Here is an 11,704-nt window from a genome sequence, read left to right on the forward strand (position 1 = left end):
ATCTAAGGCTCTATTTTTTTTTTGCAGCTCCTCTATTTCCTCGGACCTGCCCTCATTTTTGAGGATGTATTGCTGCAGCTTGTCCTCCTGGAGCTTCAGGTCTGCATTCAGGGAGACGACCTCGACCTCTTTTACTTTAAACCTCATGTGCATGTTCCTGAGCTCCTTCTCCAGCTCCTTCTCTTTGGCTTTTTCAGACTCCACGAGCTGAATCAAGCTGGTCACGTCGCCTTTGGACTTCAACAGAAGTGAGGCAGAAGACTCCAACTTCTCGCCCATCTTCTTCCTCTCTTCTCCCCTGGAAATATTTGTCATGGTGATCTGCTTTTTGAGAGCAGCGTTTTCAGCCCTCAGCTTCTCCAGCCGTTGGTTTTCAGCCTCCAGGTCTTTCACCCGGGCGTTTTCAGCCTTCAGCAAGGCATTTTCAGCCTCCAGTCGGCCGTTTACTACCTCCAGCTCCTTCAGCCAGGCGCTTTCAGCCTCCAGCTCCTTCAGACGGGCGCTTTCAGCCTCCAGCTGCTTCAGCAAGTCATTTTCAGCCTCCAGTCGGCCGTTTATTACCTCCAGCTCCTTCAGCCAGGCGCTTTCAGCCTCCAGCTCCTTCAGACGGGCGTTTTCAGCCTTCAGCAAGGCATTTTCAGCCTCCAGTCGGCCGTTTACTACCTCCAGCTCCTTCAGCCAGGCGTTTTCAGCCTCTAGCTCCTCCAGATGGGCGCTTTCAGCCTCCAGCTCCTTCAGACGGGCGTTTTCAGCCGCCAACTCCTGGATCTCCCTATGCGAGTCCTTGAGTTCTCGGCAGAGCATTTTGCTCAAGTTGCACTTGTGTGGCTCATCTCCTGAGCTGTTGATCCTCTCCATGTCGATTAACAGGTGCTGCAGTGTAGCAAGAAGGTTCCTGTCGAGTACTTCTGTAGCTGTGTACAAAAGTTTTTGTAGAGTATTCTCTTGTCTTGTGATGGTCGAAAGTCACTGGAGAGAAGTTTCTCGTGTGTCTGACGTTGGCTCACGGTCGTCGTGTCTGGTTCCACTGACAAATGTTTCCCTTAAATAGGTGAGCTAATTTCCTATGATCTGTGTCATTCTACACTAGTATGACTGAAGTTGATCAAAGGAGGATTCCTATCAAATGAGGATTCCTTTAATCACAGATGAAGACCATAGACTGTATAGATGGACGTAGGGTCCGTGACGTCACCCGTTGGTTTCTGAAGAGTGAAAATGAGACTAGTAGTAGGCGTTCACCCGGCGCCATCTTGCCGGTGCTGACTCCTCCTAGTTCCTGGCTAACCAATAAATGGGCAAAGAGGAGGAGCGCGAGTGAAGACTGACAGCTGAGCCACGCCCGCAGAGCTCAACGTTACCTGGTTAGCTCAGGCTAAGGAGCTAGGCTACATGCTATCCGCGGCCGCAAACCGGCTAGCGCTGCGGTGTTGCTGGTTCCGGATGGTCGCGATGTTTACAACGAACTCACTAGAGGTAAGTAACCTTGAAACTACACAACAACAAAACCTATTGCTTTATCTATTATCATAATCATATGCTTACATGCCTCAAGTGGTTTTTAATATGTAATTGTTATAAAAGTTACCGTTTATTTAACACGTGTAATGAACAGATTGAAGCAAATTAACTACACTACTACAGAGTCGTGTGTTTGGTTGTGACTTGATTTTAATTTTAATAAGTTAATAAGTTAATATCAATACGCTACATGTGTAAGTTGCATGTGATAGTAACTATGTTTCACAAATGTTCTGATACAGGCTGGTATAACCACCATTACTATTGCCACCTTGTTTATTTAGCCTGTTATGGAATTTACAGTGAATTAGACAGTTTAGATAAGATTATAATCTCCACACACCACTGTTGGTTCTCATATTTATTGTATAATTATGTTTTCACACTGAGAGAAGTGGAGAGACTTGATGTGGACTGTTATCAACAGCTCTGTGGGAGATTATCACCTTGAATATTACAGATGAGGTAGAAAGACATTTTATCTATTTGTACAATGTTTTATTTCTTTCAGTACATTACATTTCATTTAGCTGATGCTTTTATCCAAAGTGACTTACAATATGTGCATTTAACCATGAGGGTACAAACCCAGAGCCCAGTACATCGGTTCTGTCTGAAATCTGTGATGCTTCCACCTGCTGAACACAGAATAAACTGTAAGAACCAGTCTTTGCTGGAACATACACAACATAAAACATCCTTTTATAGTGAGTTTCTTCTTTTCATTAGATGAAGCACTGCAGCACCTGATGTCCTCAGCATCCACTGTGGCAGCAGCAACATGGTGGAGATCGGCAGCTTCAGGCTGGTCAACATGAGGACGACCTGCACCACCTTCATCTGCACAACACTTCATGTTTTCCTCCCTTAACTAAAGATGGCCTGCAACTGTTTAGAGTCATTGCTAAGTGTCATGGATAATAGAGTTAATTTCTATATTCATTATGGTTGGTTAAAAAAATGAACACTAAAGTAATCTTTATCACTTTGGTCACTTTGGTGATGGACTGACATCTCAGTGACATCACAGACCGTTGCATTGTTACCCCCATAAGCCTGTTTCACTGGAAAGTCTCCACACAGATACGTCACTTATTCTGTTGTGATGCACTGACACTCACGTATGTTACAGTTAAGGCAGTTTAAACCTGACATGTGATCTGTGACGCCTGAGTCTGGGAATGTGTGTTTTTTACTGCATCATCATGGAAGCTTTCACATGAGAGTGAGGACTTCACCTAATGAGCCCTAATGAAAGGGGGGATAAATACAGAGAAGCTCACATGTAATAAACACATATATACAAATGATTATTGTTTCCTTGTTACTTTCCCACCTCATTTTCAAGTTATTGAAAATTTTATTTAGCAGGTTTCATCTACCACGTTTCTTGGGACTTTACATGGTGAAAATGAAGTTGTTTACTACTGTAGTTTGCACAAAGAAGTAAAAATCAGTTGGTATTGTTAACAAAGTTAGTAGTTTACAGTTTCCTCATTTCACATGATGTTTTTTCTGCCACTTATTCCTCTATGATCAAAGTTGAACATGTTTTTATATATCTGTACCAGTACAATCATTGAATAGATTTACACCACACGTGTATATTATTTGCATCTTGAGGTTTAGACCAACTCTCTTATCGGTTGTCTATCAGATGAAGAGGATTTCAGATAGAGTCAGTGCAATCATACATATTTCTTTCTCACAAAAAATATAAATATATATATATTAATAAAAAAAACTTGCTCAAGCAGCCAAACTACTTTCATTTTACATTTCGTGGACTTCTTGTGTCAGTGTCGTATTTTTTCATATTTCATTGCTGTGTGTATCAGTTTAGTTGGTTATTCTATAATGTCTTTAATATCTATATTACATGTTGTGTAATATGTTTATATAAGCTGTTTGCACCTCTCACAGCAGGATCGTTTTGAAGTCTTTAAGGTCTTGTGTTTATTGTGATCTGACACACACACACCCCTCTGTGAAACTTCTCACTCTGACAAAACGCTCCAGTGATCAGTTACAAGAAAAGTGACTGGAATCCCCAAATGACAGAGCTGCACTTTAGATACCATCAATTTACCTCAAAAATATTTGACCCAAATCTCAGGTCAAGAACTTAAACCTCTGACACAGTTTTTAACTTTCGACGTTTGTCTCTGCTCTAATTGTGTTGTCACGACGTCTGACCTGGTCTTGTATTACAGAGACTTGGAATGACAAAACAATGGCCTTTATTCTGAACTCTGTAGAATTATGTTCTTAACCCTGATTGGTCATCTTGTTGTTCACTGTTTACACACGTCTCTAAATCTAAAATGTGCTTTGAAACATATTGAGTTGTGTCAGAAGAACCAACGAAGAGGAAGAAGAAGAGGAAGATGCACCGACACCTCTGGTAGACGAGATGGAACAAATCCAGTAGGGGGAGAGAAAGAACTTCCACTGTATGTAATATAGAGAGCCACCCCTCTGGTCCGGCCTCTAACGTGCACAGAGAAAGACATTGAAACACAAGAAACTCGTGAACTCGTCACTTAATACTGTGAGTTTTGTAGTTTCTGCCCTCTCAGGGAAAATCGTGTTTTCTTTGTTCCTCCTTCCAGTTTGTTCCACGAGTATCAGTCAAAGTTTCTGTCTGTGTTAAAACCTGATTTCTGAAATGACACTTAATTTTTAAACACTTTGGTTTATTGACACTGTACATCGGTTTTGGCTGATTTGCTTATTTCTATAATAAAAACTAGGTCACAATTCGCACATAATATTTCTTACGGTCAAACAAAACAAAATCATGCAAATACAGTTGATACTGTTGCAAGAAAGACATTTTCTAGAAATATTTGTTTACAGTACAGACAATTTTCAAATAATAATAATAACTATTATTATTGTAACTTTCCAGAATTCTCCTGTTAGTACTAAAGGAAAAAAGGAAATAGCTTGTCATTTTTGGGAAATACTCAGATTCACATCCCTGACAAGATCACTAAATATTGAGTCACAATCTGAAGCTTTGGTTTTTGTCTGAATTAAGATAAAACCTTAAAAGGTGCTGGTTGGCAGATTGTTTTACCGCTGGACATATCTTAGCTGTTTCCCCTTGTTTGCAGGCTTTATTGCTGTTTTATGCTGAAGTCCTGCTTCCTGTTCACTTAAAGCAGTGAACATGATATTAACCTTTTCATCTAACTCTCGGCAAGAAGGCTAAAAGGCATATTTCCTAAAATGACAAACTATTCCTTTAAATAAGACGAAGTTGCTCATTCTTGACCTTAAAAACTTTAGTTAGACAAAAAAAGGACAAACATTCCTCATACTAGTTTTGACTGTGAGATGTGGTTAAAAGCCGTCAGCACGTTTACGGCTCCTTCTCCTCTCAAGCTGTGGTTCATTTTTGACGTTCTTCAATCTGCTCCACCTCGCTGGACTCATCCACCACTTTCCCATTAATCATGGTCTGAGTGACGACTTTTACAATCTTCCTGGTCCTGATATCAGGGTCTTCTGTAACACAGAGGGAAACCAGGCTCAGTCACAAAAACACACAATGACATTTACCTTTCTCTTTAACTGGAGCAGCACAAGTACCATTAACAGCAGTAATAATACAAACCAGTTTCATGTTGAAAATGTTTTGACATAATTTGACAACAAAAGACAGGAAATGTGAATGAAGCCAGCTTTAAATTTGTTTTATAGTTTTGTTGTAGCTATCACCCTTTAATAAGATTCAGTACATGCAGTAAAAATAACTTGAACTTACTTTTAGGAGGTGGAGGTATTTCCTTCACCCTGTCGGACAAAAGAACATGAAAACTTAATCCGAGAAAGCAAAATACTGAGTAGAAATCATATGAATTTCAGATAAATTCTAGTTTGCATTGACCTCAAAGTCTTTTTAACCTAAAAGTTTTAAATTAGAAGTTCAAAGTTTAAACTGTTAAGCTGACATAGTGATCAATTATTATAATTCAATTTCCAGCCACTTTGCTAACATAAGTCCTTAAGTCCATAAATCAGTTTTTGGCCTAACTTTGGATCTTTAGCTGCAAAGTGCTGTATTATGTTCACAATTACACCAAACAGAGCTACAAAACCACTGAAGCTTCATCCATGCGACCGCCATATTTGTTTTAACATTGCTACCATGTCTGAACTATTAGGTTTTTTCTATATAGTTTCGAATGATTGTGTTCTCCCAGCTGTCACATACATTTCCTCTCCTTCCAGCAGCCTCCTGTAGGTGGCGATCTCCATCTCCAGGTTCTGTTTGATGCGCAGCAGCTGTTCGTAGTCGGTCTTGTTGCGTTGCATGTCCAGACGCAGCTGAGACAGCTCGTCCTCCAGATGGGTCAGTGTGGCCTGAAGACGGTCCATCTCCACCGAGTACTTGTGTCCAGTTTCCCCCAGGTTTCCCTCCAACACACTGACCTGTGAGAGTTAATAACAGGTGTCATTCACAAGCACATATAGAAAAGTCAGCTTTTCAGCTTAAAAGGTGAATCCTGCAGGAGTTTGACATCAAACCTTTGCTACATCTGCCTCTTTGAGTGACTTTCAGGACTTATTATTTCCTGTTTTACTTGGAAATCACAACCCCTTACTACCCCAATTTATTGGACGAGTTTGACTTTTTAGTTTGTCCCATGTGTCGTCCACTAACATGGAGGAGGCGGGGTGTATAACTTATACTGCAGCCAGTCACCACGTTGAGATCGAGATGATTTGGCTGGGGAGCTGTCTTGTCGTCCATCTGTTGGACAGCGGAGACACTTTTGTTGACCTACCAATCAGAACACCTTTTGATGCCCTTTGTATGTTTACCAGCTGAGCTCATCCATTCACAACCCGTCACTAGATACTAGAGACTGTCAGCGCCATAATATCTCCACATTCAATACTGTGTGCTCACTATCAGGCTGAACAAACATCCATGAGCTATATCTGCCTCCACTGAACCCTTCCATGTGCCGTATGACCCGTGTGCACTCGTAGCGGATATATACAGAGGAAACATCGGCCGTATGGGTCTATGTTTGCTGTGTACACTTCACCGCTATAGTTGACAAAGCGAAAGAAGCTGTTATCTGTAGTTACGCTCAACATCTGTGCAGTGTGCAGGTGAGGTGAAGACATGGTACTTATTGTGAAAATATATTAATCCCCATATTGGAGCCTCATAGTAAGAGCACAGAGGCTTTTGTATTACACTATATTGTTTGTTACAATCACCACTAATCTACAGCTACAATAGGACAGACCTCCCCTTAAAAGAGGACTCATACAAATCATGACTTTTGAGTTGCTTGCTGTTGTGTTTTCTCTACTTTTGTCTCTGTGAGATCTTGTTGCTACACCGGGTCGATGTGTGTGTTTCCTGTCCTCGTGCTGCTTTTATGTTTCCATGTGCCAGAGACAATTTTTCACCCTGGTGAACAATTAAGTTGTTTATTTAACTCCACTTTAGCTCCACTTACCGTTGCACTCTCATCACTTTGTCACAAAGGACAGTTAAAAATAAATATTTAAATAAATCGTGCAATACCAAAGATATTTTCTTCTTTTTCATGTTGTCTTCTTCATTGTAAAAAGCCAGTGCCTACATCAACCATAATCCAATTCAACTACCCACAGTCCAGTTGGAGCTCCATGCAGTCGTACTCCCCAAGACCTGTAAAAAGGTTTGACTACTCTTATTGGCACCGTTGCCTTTATAAATTGTCTTGTGCCCGAAAATAAGGGAAACTACTTAGCAAGCTGACAGAAAAGTTGACAGCTAGAAGTAACTGATAAAGGGTTGAAACGTCCAACTCCTGATTCTCAAAATGTCAGAAGTACTGACACAAACTTGATTTGAAAAAGAAAAACAGTCATCAAACCCACACAAACAAATCTAGCGTCATTATTCACTGTTCAAATATTACCATGAAAAAAACGTTAGAAACCATCATCTGTTCTCTTTGAATGAGAAGCACCATTCTGCGGTGGTTACTGACAGAGGTTCACGTATTCAGACTGTACCCGTGCACCATGTGTCACAGTGTTGTACCTGTTTGCGAAGACTACCGAGCTCGACCTCCAGAGCCTGCAGGAAGCGCCGTCTCTCGCTGAGCTCAGTTTGGGCACAACGCAAAGCCTCGTTGCTTTCTCTGACCTCCGACTGCACTGCGTCTAACTGTACACACACACATAACATAAAACACAGTGTTATGAACAGTATGTAGTCTATAAATAATAATAATAATAAGGTCTGATTAATGCGGTGATGCACCTTCTTGAGGTACCAGGTGTCAGCATCCTCCTTGTTCTTGCGGGTGATGCCCTCATACTGGACCCTCAGCTCGGCCAGCGTGGCCCCCAGATCCGGACTCTGGGCCGCATCCACCTCCACGTTCACCTGCTCGTTGGACAGACGCCCCTTGAGGGAGCTCAGCTCCTACAATAAGTCACACAGGGTAAGAGAACGGACACTGTTAAATCCTGCCACATCTCACTGTGGTTTCCACCTCGCACCCTGGACAATGAGTTCTTATTGCAGAGTCGTTTTGGATGACCACAACTCTCTTATGACAAGTGACATCTCACTTTTCTGAATAGGTTAAGTGTTAAACATATAATGGTGACAAGGACGGCTCAGTCTACATCCTGGACACCACACCTGACTGTCTAAACAATCCCTGTGGCTGGACGGGCTCAAATGCTCCTGTGCTATCTGGAAGCACCATGGCTACAAAGACAGAGGGTGTGTCAGTACACTTAACATTATCATGTTTCAGATACTGAATACTGTTAAACCCTCTGGCCTGACTAAGTAAACACAAACTACCTCATCAGAGCTGGCTCATGTAAACTGTTTCAGTGCAAAAAATAAACACTAGGACGCATCAAAACTCTGTGGTTTTAATGGTAATAATGTCAAGGTGCAGGAAATTGACATTTCAGCGAACACACTCGCTTCCTATATTTTAACCAGACTACCCGTGACAACTTGTGAGGTGATTACCCTGATGAGTATCTGATCCATCATGTCTGACGTGACCTTGACCTCTGCAGGAATCTCACCTCGTCGTGATTCTTCTTGAGGAAGTAGAGCTCCTCCTTCAGGCTGTCCAGGTCCCCTCGCAGCGTGGCGATGATCTGGTCGTGGTCAGACTTCGCTCTCCGCAGAGCCTGACAGTCCCTCTCCACCGACTGGCAGAAGCTGGCCTCCGCCTCCCACCTTCGGAAAGAACACAGAGGAGGATTCAAACAAGACGAAAGGAGATCGTAAGCAGAGACGGGCGACACTTGTGCATTTCACAAAAACACAAACGCTGCTGTTCCCAAAACTATCCATTCATCATCCAAATCAAATTAGCAAAATAAAACATTACAAATTCCTTGAAATTTGCTTAAACACCAGATTGTGGCACAAACCTCGCGATGAGCATCTAAAATTTGATTCTTAAACCGAAACATAGCTTCTTCCTACTATAACAAACACAATATAATCCACTATCCTGTTTACATCATATTAGGGAGATCTCCTGTATTATCATGTTGCTCAAACCACTGGATGCTGCCCTGTTTGATTCATCACACAAGTCAGCTCACATTCACAATCACAATCTGTGAGTTATATGGAGATGGTCATCACTTGCATCTTGAAGACATCATCATAAATGTGTCTTCTTCTATAAAGCCTCGCTATCTAAACTGATATTTCACATCTGGATTAGAAATAAACTCACAAGCTATATATGCACTGAATATTTTTCGATCCAAAATTGTAGCTGTTAGTGATGATATTGGAATTACTTTGAAACTACAGTGTGTTTAATTAAATGTCATCAACAAAATATACAAATAATATTCAAATACATGTATCAAGTTATACTATTTTATAGTGTTGCCATATACAGCAGCTATCACAAGGACTGTAAGTTGTACATTTTAAATATATAAATAAGAAGACTTGTTTTGACTCGATTTGGCATGAAATCCCAGAATGAATGGAAACAAGTGAAACTCGTGCAAACATCTTGATGTCAGGTACACATGCACTTTGCTGCTGATGCCATGAATCACTGTCAATTGATGTATTACTCCCTCGCATCAGGCCACAGAACATACCATCAACACGCTGTGAAAAACAGCAGCAGTGGGCAGTTCCCCGACTCTTCCATCTTCCCTCCAGCCTCAGACTCTGTGACCTGCTCAATACATCACTGACGGCGAGGCTGTGGCTGCCTGAGCACCGTGGGAATGTGGCTCTTATTTCGCAAGCTGACAGAAAGGTCATTTATTCACATCGCTTCCCGGTCTGACGCTCTCATGCGAACACTCACAGGCGAGTAAAAGAAAGGACTCTCTGTGTGACACTCACTTGACCCTAAAGTCATCGGCTGCCAGCTTGGCGTTATCAATCTCCAGCATGATGCGAGCGTTCTCCAGCGTCTTCTTTCTCACCTGAGCAGGAACAGGGAACGTTAGTTAACATCTGGCACCGAGAACAAGAGCTTTTTATAATCATAATGTCAATGTGCTGGTTTAATTACTGTCACCTATACTGGCAGAAAACAATGGATGTGTTTACTAAAGCTTGTCATGTGGAAATCAGTTAAAAAGGCTGTTGCAGGAGCTTTGTGCTCCTTCTCTCATCACTGCCTTCATCTATATACCTTTAAAACAAGATGGACTAAAGCTATTGTAAAGTTTATTGTAATAAACCCAAATGTCATTGTGTTGTGTTGAAGCACATGCATTGCGAGTTAATGTTGAAATGGAGGACGGTTGTCTGTCTTTCAAACTAAAATGACAAAAGCCACATTTTTGCTTTATTAAAAATCCTGAACTTGTTTTTTTCATCTGCCTTTACTTGATTCAACCCGGGTGTGAATCAATCATCTTATTATCAAAAAAGAAAGATATCAATCCCAATATAAGTCACTCAGGTGTGATTAGATGTTTCTTCACAGGAGGTCATAGGGAAGTGGATTCTTAAATTCGACACTGACCTGCTGCCCGATGACATGTGCCTGGGCCATCATCCCCTCGATGTCATGACCTTTTGGAACCTTCTCCATCATGATCTGTTTGATCTTCACCTCCATTTCAGCGTTGGACCTCTCCAGCGAGCGCACCTTGTCCAGGTAGGTGGCCAGCCGGTCGTTCAGGCACTGCATGGTTTCCTTGTCGCAGGTGCCCAAACCGAGGCCGTTGAAGTTGAGGCTGGAGCCCAGCATGTTGAGGCCGTTACCCATTGAGACGGAGCGGGACAGAGGAGAGACGGAAGGCTTGGAGCGGATGCTGCGTCCGCTGTCCCTCACAGACATGCTGGAGAAGGAGGGCTGGCGAATGGAGTAGCTGCGCACGGAGTGGGTGGAGGCCATGGTGTCCTCTGCAGAAGATTCACATGCACAACTTTTGTATCTAGTAGCAGGACAAAAATCTCAGACTTTTTAACATGTAATTGATTAATTAATGAGATCGAGAAGTTACTCTTGAGCTTGAAAACAGTCATCAAGGACAGACATTCAAAAGAGACAGAAATAGTGTCTCTTTTCAGTAGTCTTTTGGCTTTTTGTTGTCACTTTGCTTCTCTCAATAGTGGATTCCACGTCTCTTTGCTCGTTACTTCTGTAAAACAGTATCTCTGTATGTTTTGTTTGTGATTTGCATTCTCTGTGTGGGTGTGTGGCGTCTGTCTTTAGTCATTTTGCATCTCTTTGTAGATATTTTCCATGTCTGTGTAGTAATGTTTTATCATTTTTAAAGTTTAATTGCCAAATGGTAACTTGCACCTCAGACTGAGGCTCCTGCTCAGGGGCCCTCTCACCTCTTGGGCCCCTGAGCCCAGTATAGACTCATTCAGTCAGCCATCTTAGGACAGACATTATCTGGACCTTGTGATAAAACCTTTTGTCAACTTTGATGATTGATGATGGTTTAAATAAAAGTGATAAATATGAAACATTATAGTTCTGTACTCATCACTATGTTTTGAGCTTTAAATCTGCCTCCTCCTGCGTCAAATGGAAAACTTTGCTCACTCACTGATATTAAAAGGTCAGTTAATGAGTAAGAAGAAGAAAGTGAGGAGAGAGATGAAAACAGTACTTACATCGAGGTCAGTTCTTGAGTACGTCTTCTCTTCTGCTGGTTTCCACCCTGGTGCTGAGAGCGACTGCTGCTG

General features: G+C 41.8%; 1 protein-coding gene across 2 annotated transcripts; it reads right to left on the minus strand.

Annotated features, from left to right (window-relative positions):
- Nucleotides 1-4,075: 4,075 nt before the first annotated feature.
- On the minus strand, nt 4,076-11,704 carry krt1-c5 (keratin, type 1, gene c5). 2 transcript variants are annotated; one of them, XM_034596725.1, is made up of 9 exons: nt 11,633-11,704; nt 10,527-10,909; nt 9,896-9,978; nt 8,593-8,749; nt 7,802-7,966; nt 7,580-7,705; nt 5,744-5,961; nt 5,294-5,322; nt 4,076-5,034 (listed from the first exon to the last, which is right to left on the minus strand). In XM_034596725.1, exons 2-9 carry the CDS (start codon nt 10,899-10,901, stop codon nt 4,919-4,921), a joined length of 1,269 nt encoding a protein of 422 aa, XP_034452616.1. In that variant the 5' UTR covers nt 10,902-10,909; nt 11,633-11,704; the 3' UTR covers nt 4,076-4,918. The 2 variants fall into 2 exon arrangements, with proteins under 2 accessions (XP_034452616.1, XP_034452617.1); XM_034596726.1 differs by having other exon boundaries at nt 10,527-10,941; nt 11,633-11,675.

Source organism: Hippoglossus hippoglossus, chromosome 9 (assembly GCF_009819705.1).
Source record: "Hippoglossus hippoglossus isolate fHipHip1 chromosome 9, fHipHip1.pri, whole genome shotgun sequence".
In the NCBI taxonomy this organism is placed as follows: Eukaryota; Metazoa; Chordata; class Actinopteri; order Pleuronectiformes; family Pleuronectidae; genus Hippoglossus; species Hippoglossus hippoglossus.

Bases quoted from the DNA above. Each gene is read 5' to 3' on its own strand.
- krt1-c5 (XM_034596725.1), bottom strand. From the start codon at position 10,901: ATGGCCTCCACCCACTCCGTGCGCAGCTACTCCATTCGCCAGCCCTCC. The intron at 5,962-7,579 runs GTACAACACTGT...TAACTCTCACAG, and splicing joins TCGGTAGTCTTCGCAAACAG to GTCAGTGTGTTGGAGGGAAA. The intron at 5,035-5,293 runs GTAAGTTCAAGT...TCTGTGTTACAG, and splicing joins AATACCTCCACCTCCTAAAA to AAGACCCTGATATCAGGACC.